This window comes from Triticum aestivum, chromosome 4B, assembly GCF_018294505.1.
Source record: "Triticum aestivum cultivar Chinese Spring chromosome 4B, IWGSC CS RefSeq v2.1, whole genome shotgun sequence".
Lineage (NCBI taxonomy): Eukaryota > Viridiplantae > Streptophyta > Magnoliopsida > Poales > Poaceae > Triticum > Triticum aestivum.
In genome coordinates, this window is record NC_057804.1 from 653,827,333 (window position 1) to 653,849,549 (window position 22,217).

The window sequence follows — 22,217 nt, forward strand, 5'->3', positions numbered from 1 at the left end:
TGTATGGCCCGTGGTTGTCGAAGGATCAACAGGTTCTAAGCTACCTGCTGAACTCTCTCACCCAGGAAATCCTTGCACAAGTCATCGGTAAGGACAGCACCTTTGATCTGTGGACTACTCTTACCACGTTGTTCGCTGCGCAGTCGAAATCCCGCATAACCAATCTGCGGATGGCCATCTCCAACACCAAGAAGGGCAACATGTCGAGCAACGCCTTCATCGCCAAGATGAAGAACCTCGGGGATGAGCTAGCACTAGTGCAGAACCGAGTTGTATTACTGGTTCGTAAGGCCCTTTAGTGTCGGTTCTGTAACCGGCACTAAAAGGTGGAGACTAAAGCCCCCCCCCCCTAGTACTGGTTCAGTACAAATCGCCACTAAAAGGCCACCACGTGGCACGAACCAGCTCCGAGGGCGGGAAGACTAAAGGTTTTTTAATAAAGCAAAACAACCCACCTACTGGGCCGGCACGACCTGCATACGACTACAAACCCAACCTCTAGTTGGGCCAGGATGCAGGCCTGTACGGCCCAATAGGCCCCACAGGGCAAAAGACTTGCAATAGGCCCACAAAGGCCTGCTTAGAGAGGAGCTCGACACGGTAGCCGCGGCGGGGCTTATAAACCGGTGCGAGCTCCGCTCAACTAGCGAGGTGGGACTAAACATTGCGCACTGTGGGTGGTAGCGCACCCCTTTAGTACTGGTTGGTGGCACAAACCCGTACTAAAGGGGGGGTCTTTAATACCGGTTGGAGCCACCAACCCATACTAAAGGTCACCACCTCTTTAGTACCGGTTCGTGACACAAACCGGTACTAAAGGTTCGCCACGAACCGGTACTAATGAGTGCCGCCCGCCTAGCCGTTGGAACCGGCACTAATGGTCACATTAGTGCCAGTTCAATTACAAACCGGGACTAATGAGCTTCACATTAGGCCCTTTTTCTACTAGTGCAGCTACGGCTGGACGTCCAGTAACCGATCCAGAGATGGTAGATTACATCCTGGCTGGCCTTGATCGGGACTATGATCCCATCGTGGCAGCGATCGGCGTCATCAAGAACTCCATCAGCGTCGACGACTTCTTCGTGCAGATCTCAGTGTTCGATCAGCGGATGGAGATGCTGGGAGACGGACCAGCAGGCTTCCGCTCCTCTGCCAACGCCGTCTACAGGGGGCACAGGCAGTACCGTGGCAGGGGAGGCCGTGGCCGAAGCAGCAGAGGAGGACGCGCCCAAGGGAACCGCTCTTCTCCCTCCCCTAGCCGCGGTGGTGGTGGCGGCCATCAGCAGCAACGATTCCGTTCCCAACTGCAACAACAACAACAAGAAGAAGGAGACTACCCAGAGTGCCAGATCTGTAGGGATCTACGGTAGGGTGCGTCGACTGCAAATTAAAATTTTCCTACGCGCAGAACAACATGAACATGCTATGGGAGATGGATCATAGTTCGTTACCACTAGACGCGCAGTGCCGTGTAGCGGAAGAAGAGTTGGGGCAGCGCTTCTGCATGGATCGTCTCCTCCTCGTCCGATCTCCCTCGAACAGCCGGTCATCTGATCCCACGTACAAGTTCGCCAGAGCGGCGCAAGTGCACCGCCTCTAACGGTATCCGCGCATGCAGGAGGAACACCGTGCGGTAGACTACTAGGTCCGATCACACAGTCGGCGGCGAGTGGAGGTGGCTATTCACAACACATGCGAACCCTAGTCGCAGCGCCGAAGCGATCAACCGCATGAGTGTTCCGCACCTCCACTTTATATATATAGGCGTCCGTCGCGGGCTCAACACTTGGGCCTCGTACGGATCCTAAAGCCCACAAGTCTACTCGGCCACAATCCGAATACAGCTCGGATCACATCTGACCAGTGTCCTCGGATCCGACCTTGTAGGTTCCTTCCCTTAAGCGCGCGACCCCTTAGGTTCAAGTCGACTTGGTCGCAGTTCGGATCACCTCCGAACTGCACGGTTGGTAGCGGCCTCTAGCAAGGCATGCCGAACACCAAGCAGACCATGAAGCTGGTTAGGCGAACCTGTACAACGTGTCACACTTCTGTTCCCTTTTGCCACACGATATATGTTGTCGGGCTCAAGGCGAGACTGTCATCCTTGTGCTAGCCCGACCTCTTTCTCGTTCCAGTGATACCGACCACAATCCGGATTATCTCATAATCCTTGTCGCATGGCCATGCTTATCCTGATCGGATCACACGAGGGGCCCAGAGTATATCTCTCCTGATCGGAGGGGCAAATCCCATCTTGCTCGACCATGTCTCGCAGCATGGGACTGGACAAACCCGAAACCTACCTTTGTAACTACCCAGTCACGGAGTGGCGTTTGGTCGGCCCAAAGCAAGTCTGTCACCATCCTGAGTACATGCATCAGCTCGGGTCTTATGACACAGAATGTATGTTGTACTAGAGACTCACAGATGACATATCACTGCGTCTCATAGTTGGGTCTGTCCGACTCGGACCTTATCTCGACTCGGATCCGACTACGTCGTATCCGACCAGACCAGACCTTTCCAAGTCCATATTATCCTGTTAGCATCCAATGCTCCATGGCTAGTGAGACCGAGCCATCGACCGTGCCATATGCTAGTCTAGTCGGATGCACGTCCACACAACCCTTTCGACTAGGGACCTTTTAGGACAGTCATCATACAATGCATAGTCCCACAAACAAGTCACGTACTTGCTGATACACATCATTGATAATGTCCAAGGACTATCTTTATTCATAAACACATAGGAAATATCATCATACATGATTGCCTCTAGGTCATATCTCCAACAAGATCTGCTACAAGTTTCATGCTGGTGGCGCAAGAGCCTGCTGGCATCGATATGATGATGATCATGAGGAGAAGAAAGCAGCCAACCTCGTCACCAACAACTACGGTATCGACACCAACTAGTACGCAGACTCCGGCGCTACTGAGCACATCACCGGGGAGCTTGACAAGCTAACTATGCGGGAAAGGTATCATGGCGGTGATCATATGCACACGGCAAGTGGAACTGGTATGGACATTAATCATGTTGGAAAAACAATTGTTAAAACCCCCGTAAAAGATTTACACCTTAATAATGTCTTACACATTCCACGTGCTTCTAAGAATCTCGTTTCTATTCATCGCTTTGCCCTTGACAACAACGTTCTCATAATATTTTATTCCTACTCTTTTGTGATCTACTCTTTTGTGATCAAGGATTTGGCAACGAGGAGAGTCATCCTTAGAGGAAAGTGTGAGGGAGGCCTATATCCACTCATATCATCTTCATCTTCATCACGGTCGAATAAGCAAGCGTGGAGTGTCACCAAACCTTCCTCGGCAAGGTGGCATAGTTGTATCGGTCATCCCTCTTCAGTTATAGTTCAACATGTCCTTAGCAAGAATAATCTTCCATATGAGTCTAGTGTTGAGTCAATTTGTGATGCTTGCCAGCAAGCCAAAAGTCATCAGCTACCTTACCCTATATCTACGAGTGTATCCACTGCTCCTTTGCAGTTAGTTTTTTCCGATGTATGGGGACCAGCTCCCACATCAGTTGGCAGATTTTCTTATTATGTTAGTTTCATTGATGATTATAGCAAGTTCACTTGGAATTATTTGCTAAAGAAACGATCTAATGTTTTCCAAGTGTTCCTTAACTTCCAAAACCTCGTAGAACGCCAACTAGACTCAAAGATTCTTGCTATGCAAACCGACTGGGGTGGTGAGTATGAAAAATTAAATTCCTTTTTCCAAAAAATTGGAATTTCTCACCATGTCTCTTGCCCCCATGCTCACCAGCAGAACGGGTCAGCTGAACGCAAACATCGTCATGTTGTTGAGGTAGGACTAGCCTTCCTAGCCAATGCTTCCATGCCCCTAAAATTCTGGGATGAAGCTTTTCTCACTGCCACATATCTTATAAATATTCGACCAAGTAAAGTCATCAAATTCGAGAGTCCCATCACAGCCTTTTTGGCATCAAACCAGACTTCAAATCCCTTCGAGTCTTTGGTTGTGCATGTTGGCCAAAACTAAGGCCATACAACACACGCAAACTTGTGTTTCATTCAAAAAAATGTGTGTGTTTGGGCTATAGCCCTATGCACAAAGGAGTTAAGTGTCTCGATGTTCCACCGGCAGAGTTTATATTTCTCGAGATGTTGTGTTTGATGAATCAGTTTTCCCGTTTGAATCCCTTCATCCTAATGCCGATGCTCTCCTTCGTCAAGAGATTCTTCTTCTTCCATCTACACTTCGAGATTTTGATCACGGGGGAAACAATTGCACTAACCAACATGATGATAGTATTCCTACTGGAATCAGTCCTTGTCTTCCGTGTGTGCAGGTCTCTGAAGAAAACAGAGTTCAAAACGATCAAAATGATCAAAATCACGTTCAAAACGAAGCTATATTGCATGTGGAACAAGAAGACGAAGCTGGCGCGACGTACGAAGACGATCTGGCGGCGCCTGCCACTCCTGCGTGCCAATCCTCCTCGGATCGGGCGCGGATATCCGCCCTGGATCGCGAGCCAGTCGGCCTGCACGACCAGGGCCGGGCGACGCAATCAGCGATCGCCACGTCTTCACGTGTGGAATCCTCCTTGAGCGCCGGCCCGCGCATGTAGCCAGCTGCGAGGCGCGGCTCGCACATGCGGCCAATAGGCCCACCTGGCGCGGGATCGGCTATGGCAACGGGCGGTGCGGTCATGAGTGTGCAGGCCACACCCGCGGCCACTGGATCTGGTGTGGCATCTCCTGGTTCCTCTCCGAGATCTTCTGGAAGCAGTGATGTCGTGCGTCCGTGTGTACAACAACCTCCACCAGCCACGTCAGGAGTTACAACTCGGCTACAAAAAGGTATTAAGAATCAAAATAAGAACTGATGGCACTATACCGTATGGTATGTTGTGCATTTCATGTGAGCCAACAAAATTGAATGATGCACTTGGAGATCAAAAGTGGAAAAAGGCTATGGTTGAGGAATATACAGCTTCAATGAGAAACAAAACATGGCACTTGGTGCCAAATCAGAAAGGTAAAAATATCGTTGACTGTAAGTGGGTGTATAGGATCAAGAAAAAGGCAGATGGCTCCATTGACAGGTATAAAGCATGCCTTGTTGCTAAAGGTTTTAAGCAGCATTATGGTATTGATTATGAGGATACATTTAGTTCTGTGGTAAAAGCTGCAACCATAAGACTTGTGCTAGCTATTTTTGTGTCGAGGGGAGGCAGCTAGACGTAATGCGTTTTTGCATGGTGTTCTGAAAGAGGAGGTCTACATGAGGCAACCACCAGGCTATGAAAACAAAAAAAACTTCATCATGTATGCAAACTTGACTAGGCCCTTTATGGTTTGAAACAAGCACCTAGAGCATGGTAGTCTAGGTTAAGTATGCAGTTGAAACATCTTGGATTTATCGCATCAAAGGCTGACACATCTCTCTTCATATACAATAAAGCAAATACTGTTATTTTTGTGCTCATATATGTTGAAGATATTATAGTTGCAAGCTCATCTCAGAATGCTACTGACGCTCTCCTGCATGATCTGAGCTCAAAATTTGTTTTAAAGGATCTTGGTGATTTGAGTTTCTTTTTAGGCATTGAGGTTAAGAAGGTTCGGGATGGTATAGTGTTGAAACAGGAATAATATGCCATTGAACTCTTGGCTCGGATGGGAATGAAGGATTGCAAGTCTTCACCTACACAATTATCTTCATCAGAATAGCGGTCAGCATATGAAGGGGAGCCACTTAAAGAGGAATAAAGCACTAAATACAGAAGTGTTGTTGGAGCATTGCAATATTTAACCTTGACAGGACCAGATATTTCATTTGTTGTTAATAAAGTATGTCAATACTTGCATGCTCCTACTTCTACTCATTGGACAGTTGTCAAAAGAATCATACGGTATGTTAAGCACATTGTGGGTTTGGGACTACATTTCAGACGTTTCAATTCTACACTTGTTAGTGCTTTTTCTGATGCAGACTGGACAGGCTGCAGTGATGATAGAAAATCAACAGGTGGGTTTGCTGTTTTCTTTGGTTCTAATCTTATTTCGTGGAGTGCCAGGAAACAAGCAACAGTGTCAAGATCAAGTACTGAAGCTGAGTACAAGTCACTGGCAAATGCTACTGCTGAAATTATTTGGCTTGAATCTTTGCTTGAGGAATTGGGTGTGAAGCAACATCGTATTTCATGCCTATGGTGTGATAATTTGGGTGCTACTTATTTAAGTGCCAATCATGTTTTTCATGCCAGGACCAAGCATATTGAGATAGATTTTCACTTTGTACGAGAAAGAGTTGCAGAGAAGAAGTTGGAGATACGGTTTATTCCTTCCAGAGATCAAGTGGCTGATGGGTTCACTAAAGCTCTACTATACAAGCCATTTGAAGCATTCAAGAACAATCTCAATCTAGAATAGGTAGTTCAGATTAAGGGAGGATGTTAGACTTAGAGATATTTGCGTTATGTAATCTTAACTACTTCTTCTATCCTTTCCTCTCCCGTTTAACTTCCTATCCTCATCCTGCTGAATCCTAGCGATCAGTGGGCTTCTTGTAAATCACAGCAGGGGTTGTTCCTGCCCCCAATCAATAAATACCCGCGGCTCCTCTACGGAAGAGTAGGAAGGCTTCGTCGATCCAATCTAACAGTCCTAGCATTAGCGAATTTAGCATGGTGGATTGACAACATAGCAAGGTCGATTGACAACATCATCATGACACGATGCGTGCGAAGACAATGTCTAGCAAGGAGACACATTGCTGTTTGCCGTAGGTACGTGAACGTACGTGGTGTAGATGGAGGCAGCGTCGACACGCAGATCTTTTCCCCGTCATCTTTGACCGTGACACGTGCATGCCTTGTAGGGTGCGGTCCATATGCTTGCAGGCATAGGAACAAAGTGTTTGTTACCTAGCCCCGTCTCTGGCTTGGCACATGCACCTGCTGGATAATCACCCTCAGCCAGGTGCTTATGTTTACCTAGCTGTCTAGCATTTCTTTTTTGAAATGAAGAGAGGCTAGGAGCCTGTGGTTACGTGTCCTTTTTCGTGAGTCACGTCGACCGGAAGCTTGGTAATGTGTAGCTAGCCTGCTTCTGCCTGTAGCACATTTCAGATCATTGTGCTCTGTGCAGTGTACAGAATGAAGCACGACACATGTGTGCATGCAAGTGGGTGATGGATACATTTCGATCCGTGCATCCCGGTCCTAATGAGACGCGACACAGATCTCATAGCGCGCGGAGCTTGCATGGAAAGAATAATTAACCAGCTGCTGCCAACACGATAACTCCGATCCTAAAAAAAACGATAACTCAGGGAGCACTTTTTTTTTTTTTGAACTCAGGGAGCACATGAATGAATTCACAGACGCTAACAAACTGCATGGACCAGTACCACCCTAGGAAATCAAAAGCGCACACAATTTTTTTTGCGGGGACACACAATTTTAATCGAATCAGTTAACAAAAACGCGGAAGATCACACATAGTACTGAAAGTTGACATGTGATATTAATTACTTTATTACAATTGTAGGAGGAGCAACCTCCTTTTGAAGCAAATATAATAGTAGCAGGCAGCGGTACAAGCATGAGATCATATGTGGCTGAGAACTCGATCCATGGTCCATACAGTACCGTGGCCTAGTTCGATGACAAGCAGTAGTTCAAAGGATACTACCCCACACACACACACACACAGAGACACGAGCACACATGTAAAGTTTAGCATGCAACTAGCAAGAGCGATGATAAATTATGAAGCAAATAACGTATACGACTAGCTATAGAGTACTAGTCAATGGATGGATCGTAGATCATGCATGCGAGCTGGTGTACGCATGCATGCACGTACGTACGTATAGTGGATGCCTGCTGTGGACGATGGATCTCTCGGGTCTTCTCTTCTAGCGGGGGCACTGGAAGCCGGAGGGGACGTTCTTGCCGCAGTAGTTGACGAGGAGGCTGAGGTCGATGGGCACGTTGAGGTTGATGCCCAGGATGTTGGCCTTGAGCGCCGTGCAGAGGCACACCGCCGCCTCCAGGTCGGCGAGGCCCTGGATCAGCGAGCAGCACGGCTGCTTCGGCGGCGTCCCCAGCTGCAGGTTGATCAGCCCGTTGAGCACGTTGGCGCACACGCCCAGCTTCAGCGCGTCGATGGGGCACCGCGCGCGCCCGCCTGATCCGCCTCCTCCCGATCCGCCACCGCCGGACCCGCCGCCGCTGCTGCCACCTCCTCCTGATCCGCCTCCGCCGCTGCCGCCTCCTCCAGATCCGCCTCCGCTGCTGCCGCCTCCTCCAGAACCGCCTCCACCGCTCCCTCCACTGCCACCGCTCCCACCACCACCGCCACCGCTCCCACCTCCACCGCCACCCCCACCGCCGCCCCCTCCGCCGGGGCTAGGGCAGGATCCGCAGTGGCAGCCGCAGGCGTCGGCGAAGGTGAAGAGGAGCAGGTTCAGGGCCAGCAGCGTGGCGATAACCGCGGCCTTCTTCGCCATGGCTACCAAGCTACCAAGCTAGCTACCTCTCCTGCTGCTGTGCGTGTACAGGGTTTAGACTGCCTCAGCCGTGTGTTTGTGTGTGTGTGCAGTACAAGGGAGCCCGGGGCGCTATTTATAGCTCAAGAAGGACGGAGGGGGTTCAACTAGGTCCTAGCTCAGCCCACAGATATTATTTTACTCACGCCATGTGAAGACCGATCAGACGATCACCAAGAGCTAGCTGCCCACCACGGGTCCAAGCTAGAACTAGAAGACGACGCATGCATGTGAGCTGGCTCTGGGGAATGGGGATGGGATCACAAGGAGATGGTAACAGACAAGGGAGCTGTTTGTGCTTGGAAGGTTGCCGACTCAAGGGCCATCACGGCCTAGTGCTGCAGGAAAGATGGCGTACGGCTCTATGCCTCTGGCTAGCTAGCATCCTTTACCGCTGCAGCTTAAGCTTTCCGGTGAATGAATTTCCAGCTGCTGATCGTGCCTGCGCGTGGAGGGTGTCATGTCGTGTCATTCCGATCGGGTGCATGGTCGAAATCGAATGGCTCAATCAGTCAGCTGGCCACAGTGCGTCCCGTGATCACCCACTAGCCAGGGTTCATGGTCTTGCACTACGCGGCACGTACGTACGTTGGTCGTAGGTACACCCAAGAACTCATGTGCCGACGAGCAGGAGTGGCCGGCCGGTATGGGCGCGCGCGCGCAGAACTAGGTAACACATTACATGATAAGAGTCATCGAAACCATGGCATTATTTGCGTATGCATGCATGTTCGTGTTCATGTTCATGGGGAAGACGCGCGCACGCATTTGCTAGTCACCGGCCAGCCGAACAATCATATGGTTGGCTGGTTGGTTTAGGACACCATCGTATGCTTATCAAATATTACTCGCATAACCATAGCCTAGATAGATTCGTGTATAAATTAACCATATTTTCTGTGAAGGAAAAATTCATGGAACCACCATGATTTTCGGGACAAGTTAGGGCATCTCTACCCGACCCCCTAAACAATAGAGGAGTAAATGACCGAGTAAATCCTAGTGAGGTATTTTTACTACACTAGGCCTTCTTTGGTTCATAGGATAGAAATTTTATAGGAATAGAAAAATCATAGGAAGTGAGATGACATGCATCTCAATTCCTATAGAGGAAGAGATGTTATTTGGTGCATAGGATAGGAATTTTTCCATTGAGTCTAGGCTCATGTTTTTTTTCCTGCAAAATGTGAAGGATTGAATCCTATCCTACATAGGAATAGGAATCAATTCCTACAAACCAAAGGGCTTCAAAAGAATTTTTCCTTTGCAAATCCTATCGTATAGAATTCCTATAAAATTCCTACAAACCAAAGGAGGCCTAAGTTTTGCTCGTTTCTAGCCGATTTCCTAAATTTAGTCGAGTAAAAAACAAACTCAAAGCAAACGAATAAAAACTCAATTCAAAAGCAAGTACTTATTAAGCATACTAACCGAAATTCGGTGCCGGTTCATTATATTTTACAATGTCATAAACCGAAACTTAGTTAAACTTACTAATTAACCGAAACCAAGTCTAAAACTTACTAATTTTATTCTCTATCTGTATCTTCGACGACTTCTTTCCACTCGGCTTTGGACAACCCACCGGTCATGGGGTCGGGGTCTATGCCATATGAGGAGTCGAAGATACCGCCCCGGTCGAAGATGCTACTGACTCCTTTCTGCCATCATCGTTGTCGCCTCCGTTGCCTCTGTTGACACCGCGCGTTGTTGCTGTCGTCGCCTTTGTTGCCGCCGATGTCTTCGTCATCACTGGATAGGACAATGACCATCGCCCCTGCCACTAGCTGCTCGTACATGCGGCGCTCTGCTTCCACTTGATCCGGTTAGAGGCGGCAGAGCTCCGCCATGTACGCCCCGTCAGAGGCCTCCGCCGGCAAGTGCTCCATCGCCTCCCGGTTCTCCCTCCTCTCCCACGTGGAGACCACCCGCGGGTCGACGGCATCTCGTTGAACTCAAAGTTTTGGTGGCCGTCCGTGTCGTGCAGCCGCACGGACCAAATGTTGTTTTCGCGGGTGGCCTGCTCGGCGGAGCTGAAGCTCCCGAGCCACCGCTTCTTGTGGGTGTGCCAGTCCCTAATCTCGCCACTCATGTCCCCTATGCCTGCTCCCGCACACCGATGTATGGCCTTTGTGGCGGCAACATTGGAGGGAGCACGGGGAAGCCGAGTAGGCGGCTGCGGGAGGCAGATGGGGCGGTGCGGATCGGTGCTGTGGACGGGCGGCAGGGAGCGGCAGCCGTGGGACCGGCCATGGCGGCGCGGGTGGGGATGCGGGAGCGGTGCGGGGTGGTAGGCGAGGTGTGGGTGGTGGAGGATTGGATGGGGGAAGAGGTGGAGAGACATGCACGTGTTTTACTCGGCAACCGAGCGGTGGAGTAATTTTAGGTGCTGAGGGGACATGAGGTAAATTTTTTTACTTCACTAATCAATTTAGGCAATTGGTTAGATACCAATTAGAGAAGAAAAACCAGAATTTTAGATCGGCTATTGTCATGGCATCACCCAAACAATCGATGTCTTAAGAGCTAACATATGACAGGAAACAATGTCTAACCTTGCTAGAACCAGACATAACGATCTATAGCATGCTACCCACCTTCTTCCTCCTACTAGGATTGACCGCCGAACAGGGCGAACACTGACAGGGTGTTTACGATAACATTTTCTACAGGAAGTTTACCACGGTACACGCATGTTCATGCATGGGAGACGCCCGTGTGTACCGCGTACGTGTGTGTGTCACCTCCTGCATATGCATGCATGGGCCTGATCTGCCCATGGTTTTGGGTACTAGCATAGTCCAGCCAGCTGTGAGTTTTTGGCCATGTTCAAGAAATCGAAAGCTGTGAGTTTTGGCGACATATGTGCGCGCACGTTGCTCTAGGTTATCCCCATAACCGTACGAACTCTTCTACCTGGTGCATGCGTCCAACTTGACATACATGCAACCATACGTACGTGTTGCGCACCTACGCGGTTCCCGGCCGGTCAGTCGGGCCTGTCCTCCTAGTCCTAGGCTAGCTACTGCGCAACGTGTCTCATCTATCTTTTAGGTTCGTGTCCTCTTTTGAGTGCCGGTATAAAACTAATTAATTAGTTCCGCTTAGAGCACTCGTAAAGTAGGCTGGTTGTAATGGTAGTATCATAGCTAGTATTATGCATGTCAACTACTTCCTTCGTCTAAGTGTGTAATTCATCTTACGAAACCAAATAATCTCAAAACACTTAAGCGCGGTGCATTAACTTCTACCTCGTTTTTTGTTTCTTGACATATCAACCAAGAAAGATGAGGGATACGTATACATGGTTTTAATGATTTGAGACTACCAAACATGACATGCAGTGGTTAGTTCATTGCATGCAATGCTATTAATTAGTAAATAAACATTAAAGTCTCTCGTTTTCCCCTCCTCCTTGGTCACGGTGCACAACCTAACGCTTGTCATAGTGGAGAGTAACTTAGACTAGTAACATGCATATGTTACTAATCTATATTACTACCTCTATAATGCATAATATCATATATAGGTGGTCTCATTTATTGCCATGCATGACACATAGTAGCATCACATTTATTATGTTACTGTATCTACCTATGTTACTATAACCATCTTTTTTTTAATTGCCTGTCACGTAAGTATGTTTGCGAGTCCCAAGTGCATGATACTACTTATGTTACCCCCACTATGGCCAGTCTAAGATGACTTACTCATCTAGACGGAGGGAGTAGGCAATTTTGATGAGGTGTCATATAATTAAATGAAGAAAGAAAGAGTTGAGTATCTTATCATGATACCATATCATAATAAATGTTATAATACTATATGTGATACATGTCAATAAATAAAGTACTACATGATACTAATATATGATACTAAGCATTAGGGAGGTAGTATCATACACTAGTATCATATACATGATATTAGTATATGATACTCCCCATTACAATCAGCCTAAGTAAGAAGAGGCGTATCCTCCTCCCGGTCTGGTTGGCACAACTTTGAAGCGACCCGGACATGTCCGGAGCCTCCCATTCAGGCCGCAAAGGCTCACGGACAAAGCCCCAAAGAAACTGTGTCGTCGGGCATGAGAATAAGATGTGTGCCCCCATCCCCGGGACCACACAGAGGGGCACATCCTATCCCAAGGTCGTGTTGCTTGAACATATATCTCGGCTGGATGAGTGCATGTTGGCGGTGTTTTTTTCCCAACATGGCGGCATAGATGGCTAACCAAGGATGATGCGGATCTTTTTCTGAAGATGGGTCAGCGATACGATGGCGACAGCGGCTTTTAAAGCGTGTGCAGGCGGTGTGCGCTTTGGCACTGCTGCATCGAGTGTTTGCTCCTGGTACGCTATGCAGGCAGATCGGCGGAGACACCGACTCTAGATGGTGAGGCATTAGCACATTTCCCATTATCAAGTTTGTAGATGTGGTTAATGGCTTCAGCTTGTTTGATGTATGCTCTTGTCAGACCTTTGTTGAATACTTCCTCCGTCTGGAAATACTTATCGAGAAAATGAATGTATCTAGACGTATTTTAGTTTTAGATACATCCATTTTTATTTATTTCTGTGACAAGTAATTCCGGACGGAGGGAGTAATTAATAGTAATATGGATGTATGCATCGCTCGATGCAGTAGCTGTGGCTTGCTCCCCTTTTCGAGAAAAGATGAGAGACGATCCACGGCAGTTTCCAAACAAAGATTATGACGTCTGGGTTTTTGTCAATCGTATGGTCGTTATTTTCACGATTGTCCCCTAATTAATTATGTGGTGTGTGTGGGCTTTTGCCAGTGTTTCTCAGTTAACCGTGCATTGTATGGTTTTCTTTTTGCCTGGTTATCCCTAATTAACCAGGTAATTCTCTTATTTTTTATGAAATGCAGGAATGCTTGCCCCTCTTGAGGTGTTCTAAAATCAACTACATTTTAGAGAAAAGTACGTGACTGCATTTAGCAAAACTGTAATTTAATATCACCAAAAATAATAGTTAGACTAATATACTAGATATGTTCACATGTAAAACAACGTGAATATCTTAGGCCGGCTATCGCTAATTGGTTTAGAGACTTAGGTATATTCACGTATCTTACTTTTTAATCTATCATGCATGTTGGATGTCTTAACAAGATTATAGCATGGTAGAAGTTGCGTACCTCAATGTCTTCATATTTAAGTCCATGAACCCCGGTTGGATGATCTATCATCACTTTGCAGCAAGTTTCTACTGGGAAACTCAAGATGTCGTTGGAAAAATGTGATTTTTAGTTGGTATTTGTGTCGAGGCATGTGTTAACTAAAGACAACTTGAACAAGCATAACTTAATGGAAGTAAGAAGTATGTGCTTTTCTGCGATGGCGAGGAAACAAGGATCAACATTTGTTACTTCCATGTCTATTTAAGTGATGTGGCAGGTAGTGCTCGTGGCTTGTAGCCTACCACCTCCAACAACTACCATTCCATGTACGTTGGCGAATTGGTAGTCAGGGGCTAGTAAAACATCTTAAAGCCGACATCCGGAGCGAGTGTGTGCTTTATGTTAGACTACATATGGATATGTTGTAATGTTATTGTACATTTTAAAAATGCTTGATCTTTTTTTAATGGCATCCAAACTTTTTTTTATAAAAATAATAATATTTCATTTACATAATATTGTATAAAATACATTTTTTAGTTTTAAAACAAAGTATGGGAAAGTAAAATAAAAATAACCTAAAACTTAAAAAGCTAGAAAACCAAAAACCAAAAGACATAAAAACCGGAAAACTGAAAAATAAAAATCACTGAAATGGCGCCTGTAGTACTCGGTTAACCCACTTAGTTACCTAGCACACACGAGTCATGACGCAGAGCTGGGCCGACTCATGGACGCTCCAGCCTATGCGTTTCCTCGACATTTTGTCGCACATAGCGACGAATATGGCCTCTCTTGTGGCCATAGTGGTAAATACGCAAAGCGTTGCCTTAAGGATTTGATGATGGGCCGGCAACATAGAGGAGAGCCCGCTTTTATATTTGCATCTTCTATGAAATGTTTATTTTGTTGTATTCATTTTTCCTTTTTATATATTATTATTTTTTACTTTCTAATAACTTTTTTCCACATGTTTCATTCTAGTTCTTTGGCGTGGGGGATATGTAAACTTTTTTATTATTATATGAACATATACTGTAACACACCAGAACATTTTTTGTCAAATGTATGAACTTTAAGAAACAAATGCATGGACATCACGCACATTTTTCTAGAAGACAGTGAACAGTTTTTCCAAATATACGAACAACTTTTCTAGATAAACTATTGTTTTAATACGGACAAAATTGATTATTTACCTATATTTTTAGAAAATGTTAGTTTTAAACATGAGCATTAAAAAATTTGTTTTAGAGGGCTACAATGTAGCTGGCGGCCGGAATATAAACTATGTTTTTGTATGTGTTACTTTTCCTTTCGCCTTTTTCATTCTTTTACCATTTATGGTCTCGGTTTTATTCCTTTTTTGGTGTTGGGGTCGAGGGGAGGTGGGGGTACACGAACAATTTCTCAAGTGCATGATCGTGCATGGACATTTCTAGAAATGATATACTTTTTTTAAACATGTACAAGTTTTTTGCATGTAAGAATTTACCACAAACTATTTTTAATACGAGATGAACATTTTCTTCTTCAAAAATGGGCTTCCAATATATATGTCCAAAACATTTTTCCAAATAAAATTTTAAGTAAATAAACTTTTGGTATGGAATAATATATTTTTGAACAAAAAATATATAAAATTATTGGGTCAGACCATAACTCAGACCATAACAGTACTAATGCTGTTTGGTTCCTGGGTATAGATACATTTGATATGACAATAATTTGAAATAATTTCGGAAAAATTCAAAAAAAATCTAAACTTTTTTTGGAATAAACTTGAATTTCTTTTAGACTAGTTTAAAGTTTTCATGAAGGGAAAAAACCCCTTGACTTCAAGGAAAAATATAATAAAATATATTGCTATATAAAGGCACCATTCACACCTATTTGACCATAAATTTTATATTGTTGTCCAAAGTCAACGAGTTTTTTGTGAATTATTTTAGAGTACAATAGAAGGTGAAAGTTTATTTCAAAAATATTTTCATACCTTTTTGAATATTTATTTAATTACTATAATTTGCATATATGGTGTATATACACATAGGAACCAAACGGTCCTGTCATGGTTTTCAAGGGAAATATACTTGTAGAGGTGCCAAATATAGTCCTTGCAGCATGACATGGAGTATCTGCTGCTGAGCTTATGAATAGTAAAAATGAAAAAATGTCACAAAATTCTGAATTTTTAAAGAAAATAAATATTGATGAGTCGTCTATGTATGTACACGTTTTGGTGTGAAGGAAAAAAAAGTCCTAAATAGTCTAAAAAACAAAAATTATGTTCCGAAAAGACTTTTTTTTAAGAGAAATTTAGAGCAATGATTTTGTTTGTTTGCCCAGAGCATTACGAATGTTCTTTCTTCACAAAAATTTGCACGTATGTACAAAATTCGTCAATGTTTGTTACCAATCAATTTCATTATTTTTTGCTTTTTTTAATTTTACTTTCATGAGGGAGTATTTGAGCTCGAGCAGAATGGTACTTTGAGTTTTAAGGAGTGGTACACTTTCTAAAAATGAAGTTATAACTGGCAAATATAAAATTATCAATAAATCAAAGAGAAAATAGTATGGTGTAATTTACTTACACCTATATACGTAGCAATTTATTATTGTTATGGACTGGACTAACTTTCAATGGTCGGAAGATTACAAAATATTCGAACACTCTCTTTTTCTTTCTAGCTAATCACATACCTACTTCCCATTTTGCTACTAGCTAATTGTGTTCATGACGGAGGAACCTCAGTCAACCGGCGTTGACTCACGATTCCATGGATGCAAACTAATGACAAAACAGAAGATTTCAGCAAAGGATTCTTCCTATTTTGAAACGTTAACATATTTTGTAACTCAAATCATCACTTCGATTCAAAATTCATTTTTACATAAAAATCACCGCGACAAGATCATCAAAAGTAGATCCCATCTTGGTATGTTTCTCACCTCTTTTAGTTCAAAAGGTACCACACCTGGACTACATAAATTATCACGCCTATAGTTCGTAACTTATCATGGTGTTTACACAAAAATTACCGGGGTGTGTTTCAAGTACTTTCTTTTGTCCGAGTCAAAATTTACCATGGTAGTTGTAAGTAAATATCAGGTCTGTAAATGCCATCTTCTACCATCGGTGTCATGTCTGGGCTGCGAGGTGAGGTCCATGTGCCGATACAACATGGCCCATTTATAAAATGGAACTTTGTGGGTCGTGCCGGGCCAAACCCTTTTAGGCATGTTCCGGCCGTGCAGTGCCCAGGCCGGCCCGTTGACCACCTTTGATCAGGTCTATTGTGCGTAAAGTACCATGATGTTTGCACAAAAGTTACCGAGGGTAGGGTATGTTATTCAACAACTTCTTTTGCTCAGATCAAAATTACCGTGATGTTTCTACATAAATTATTAGGTCTGCGGTCAAATATTACCATGTTATTTACATAAATTATCGAGATTGTGTTTCAAAAAACCTAGTCAAAAGTAACCATAGTGTTTGCATGTGAGTTATCAGCTCTGGTTTGTGTATACTACCTTGTTATTTACCCAGAAATTACCGGGATGTATTTTTGAACAACTTTTGTTCCTGGGTCAAAAAAAGTTACCATAATGTTTATACGTGAGTTATCAGCTCTGTTATGCATATATTATCATGCTATTTGCACACAAGTTACATCGAGTTTTTCCCCTCCACCACCATACTATGGAGGCGTAGACATGCCCGTCAGTTCATTCGATGACCATCACTACACATCATTTTATTTAAAATGTTGTCTTGTTGGCGAGTAGAATAAATGGTTGCTATTTACACAAGAGTAACCAGGGTTAGGGGATGTTTTTTTAAGAAAAAATCCTTGGTAAAAAAAGTTACCGCACGTGGGTGAACTAAGTTATTAGCTCTGTTGCCGTATATCACCATGTTACTTGCACATGAGTTACTGGGGACTTTTTTCAATAACTTCTAAAAAAAAAGAATGGTGGGGCAAGAGATCGATTTCTGTCCCATGCCCATGGTTTTTTGACTTAAGACGAAAAACAAACTTTAAATGGCAGTACATGATAATTAGGAGCCCATTAATCATGCCAACTAAGATAGGGGGAATTAAATCATGCTAATTAAGAGTTAAAAGACTAAATCGGGTCAATTAATAGACCCCGCAATTAAAATGACGTTAGTTAAGGAGACACAGAAACTGAAAGTATGGAAGGCTCGCGCGAGACCTCACGATAAAAAATCGATGGCATCCAGATTGTTCGGATCTATAGCAAAAATCAGAACGGTCGGAAATTATCTTTCTCGTTAACTCATATGGTTACTTCTGAACTATGAATAAAAAACATCGATAACCACGCATGTACACCTGTGAAAAACCTCGCAGGGAAAAAACATATTTCTCATTTTATTTCGAGTGAGTGTGCGCGAGAGGAAGACACCTTAGAACTGACCGCATTCAAACACGCTTTCATTGTGTGAGCATTGAGACCACCATCAACAACACAAACGTGATGCCATGTGAAAATAAAGGACGTGAACACATTAGGGTCTTGATTCATGGTTATGGGGTTAAAAACGTGTGTTATTTACTCTCTTTGTTGCAACGCACGAGCTCTTTTACTAGTAAAACTAAAGGGAAGATGTACACCACCTCCAAAGGACCTTGTAAGGGTTGGGGATGGGTGGCCAGACCAGAGGTCCCTTGTAAGCTCATATCGACTATATAAATATTGCGGCAATGTGACACCATTGCCTTTTGAGGGTCTTGTCACTAGTTTATTGCGTCTCTTGTCAAAGGATCTCCAAATGGCCTTGCTTCATACTCAAGCCACTCGTCTTGAGATTCCCTCATCACCTCTCTAAGAAAGGAGATGGCCATGCTTCATGAGCCAACACAACCTAATTAAGGGCATCTCCAACGCCGACTCTCAAATTGCTCGCAACCGCCTGGACCGCGCGGTCTAGACATGTTTTGCGATCCAACACGGTCCTGAATCAGTCCGTTCGGCAGTCCGGGCGCACTTTTTTCCATAAACCAGAGACAAACATGGGGTGGGGGCTTTACGGGGGTCCAGACTGCAGCCCCACCCGTGCCTAGAAACCATGAACCACCCAAAAACCATCTTCCTTGCCTGCGCACTTTCCCATCCGACGTTGGTTAGTGCCGGTACAGAGCGTGAGAGCTGCATTCATGCTGGCCCAAAGCAGAGGTGACCTCTCACTGAGTCGTCATTGAAGCGGCCGCCGGCTGATAGCGCCACCTCCGCCGCTTCACAGTGCTCGCGACGTCTCTTCGCACTCAAATGACACCAGTCCATCCACCTCCCTCCATTAAACGGACGTGATTGCCGAGGAACCTACTCCGGCGCCACTAGTCCGTTTGTCCGTCAGCCGCCTACCGTTAAGGATCGTGCTGCATGGCTTGCCCTCTGCCTGCTATTCAAACCCTAGGATGGCAACACAACCACATCAATCCACCATCATCCGCTCTGCACCACACCTGCCATAGACTCCTCTAGCTCCAAAGCCTTGTGGCACGACCTCTCGTCCAAACATAAGAAGGAGATCACCGCCATTGTGGCCGGCTGGCAGGCCATAAACGGACGATCTCATAGGAGGCCGGCACTGTGGACGCGCCATTGAAAGGGGCGAACAATGAGCCGACACCACTCTGCATGCCGGCCAATGCTGGCATCACCATGGGCAAGGTCCATGCTCAGTACACACTGACATGGTGCTAGAGGAGCGGGAGGCGCATTCCGCCAGGTGCAGGCCGACTAGGCCTACAATCTCCGCCTCCTCGACGAATACCAGTGCACGCTAGTCGCTGCCAGAACAAGCATTGCAGCGGACATGGAGGTGGATGGGTAGGAGGCACTAATCCAGTCCTACAGCTCCAACCGCGACATCCGCCGGAACCGCTGGTGCTACCACCAGTATTAGGCAGAATTAGAGGCCACCTACTGGGAGATGGACGAGGCGGTAGGTGAAGTTTTCAGGCCCGACGACGATGGCGGGGAGGAGGTTGGCAGCTCATCAACGGCCGCGGCTCGACGCCACGACTATGATGTTGACATCAAGGAAGAGTACAATATAGGAGGGCACCGACGCTCGTGTCCCAGGAAGGTCACTGCTCTTCTGCTCCTGCTAAAGCTAAACTTGGCGGGCTGATCGTACACCGGCCAATTTGGTGCTTGCAGGCTGCAGAGGCGGAGCTGGAGCTGGAGCTTCAGTTTCTGGGGCTCATGGCTGGTCAAACACGGGGAATGGGTGTGTGCGGTTATTCAGACTAGATTCAGTTAAAAAGTCCGAAATGTGATGAATATGCTTCGGTGACAAGCCAAGGGAAATGTTCAGTTTAGACTTGGCACTGGTGCCCGCATTTCTTAGATATATTTTAGTCTTTCCTGCAATGTTCATTTAGTGAGAGGAGATATTGCCATCGAGTACGAAGTTCGTCAATCTTAAGATGTTGTGTCGGCTCAGTACCTCGAATGTGCTCATTTGTAAAATTTATTCTAATTCTTTTGGTGTGCTCTGATTTTGTGTTTGAATGTGCCATATAGGCCACTGATATGGATTTTTTTAACACCGTATTGACGCAGATCATACTTACGTACATACACTCACCCCTATGAACGCATGCATGCAACCACTATTCATATGAGCACCTCCGAGAAACTGAGCCGACACATCATCTTGAGATTGACGAAGTTGTTATAGACACCTTCGTAGTTGACGGGAACGTCTCCCCCCACGAAACACACTTCACCAAAAGGCCTGAAATAAGTTCAGGAAAATGCGAGCATTAATGTCAAGTCTAGTACTTAAACTCTGGTGAGCTATGGCCTATGGATACCGGTCCTTCTAATCATCCAACCACAGATTGATTCGCGGCACATGATTTTACTGGTCTTGTGCTTGGTAGCAGTGCATTGGGTGGGTCTTGCCTGATTTATTCTAAATATAATGTAATGGCGGAATTTTCGCCCTGCTTTGTCAGGTTTGGAGAAAAAAACATGTCCGTTGAAGAACTATGGCAGAAATACACCACATGGTTGTTCCATTCCTTTGAAAACTCGTAACTCTGGTGGGTTTTTCTAAAACTTTCAATCTATTCATCATATGTCTTATCAGTACAAATAACACATAAATAATAACAATTACATTCATGTTCATAAACCACCTAACGGTAACTAACTATCATGGTTAATTATTTGCCACTTAAAAATCAAGCAATATTGCTTATTTTACCTGACACATTCACTGGGCGTTAGTGCATGGGTAGATGATTATTAACCCTTAGAAGTAATAAACATGACGGCATATGTTTCTACCTATCGTTCCTGGACCATGCCAGCATTCAGATGCATACATCAAGAGGTTCACTCGGACGGCTCTGCGGCACTCGGATGAACACATGTCACTCGGCTGATAGACCATCACTCGAACCTAGAAAACAGGAGGGCGTCGCATGAGCTACAACGGTCAAGGAACCCTAAGTCGTCCACTAAATAGAGTTATAGCTACGGTTACCTGTACTTTAATAGAGGCTCATTAATTACATCAGTAACTGTCTCATTCAATGACATTAATTGCCTTAGCGGCATGGGAGACATACGGCTACATTTCACTCTATATAAGCCGTTTCCCTCTCCATAGCCGGGTACGTTCAACCCTTGTAACCATATCCATCAAATCAAAGCATGCCTCAGGGCACGAGATGTAGGGCTTTTACCTCCACCGAGTGAGGGGCCTGAACTCGTTAAACACCGAGGGTTACACCTACACCGTAGCTAGTCTCCACCCTTATTCGTGCCCCTAGTACTCACTGTCAGGATCATAACCGTGTGGCTAGGCGTCTAGCAAAATTTCATGGTGTAGGTGGATTTCTTCTTCATCATCATCATGTCAGTCGGCGGCGAAATCCGCTTCGGGACGATCTCCTTCATCGCCGATGACTCAGTGTGGCTGAGCGAGGCCCTGCTGGACGTGGGGGCGTTGCCCGTCCGTGGCGCGTCAAACTTCCGTGCTTCCTCATACAGAGTCCTTCTCCAACAGCCCTTGGCTCCATACCGAGTGGTTGCCCATCCCGCCATTGTGCGTCGTCGCAAGTGCTCTGGGCGTTCGCGGCTGCAACGCTAGGTCAAGCACACTGTCACCACTCCGGCGGCGATGAAACAAGTGACGACCATCGAGTTCGATGAGCCCGCCCTCGACCTCTCCGATGGATCACTTGGCAATTCCTCACAGGAGTCTGAGTCTGAAAGCATCGAGTCGACTATTGAGATTCTCATGGCAGATAGCTCTGAGCATCGCTAATGTCTACTACACAACCTTCTTCTTGTAGACGTTGTTGCGCCTGCAAGTGCACTGGTTTGTAGGACAGTAGCAAATTTTCCTCAAGTGGATGACCTAAGGTTTATCAATCCATAGGAGGCGTAGGATGAAGATGGTCTCTCTCAAACAAACCTGCAACCAAATAACAAAGAGTCTCTTGTGTCCCCAACACACCCGA

At 45.5% G+C, this 22,217-nt stretch overlaps 1 protein-coding gene across 1 annotated transcript; it reads right to left on the reverse strand.

The window, feature by feature from the left end:
• Positions 1-7,507: 7,507 nt before the first annotated feature.
• LOC123093913 (putative glycine-rich cell wall structural protein 1) lies at positions 7,508-8,613 on the reverse strand. The gene has a single exon (XM_044515975.1). The coding sequence runs from the start codon at positions 8,515-8,517 to the stop codon at positions 7,924-7,926; it is 594 nt and encodes a 197-aa protein (XP_044371910.1). The 5' UTR covers positions 8,518-8,613; the 3' UTR covers positions 7,508-7,923.
• Positions 8,614-22,217: the final 13,604 nt, after the last annotated feature.

Excerpts from the sequence above, each read along its gene's own strand:
- LOC123093913 (XM_044515975.1), bottom strand. The coding sequence starts at position 8,517 with ATGGCGAAGAAGGCCGCGGTTATCGCCACGCTGCTGGCCCTGAACCTG.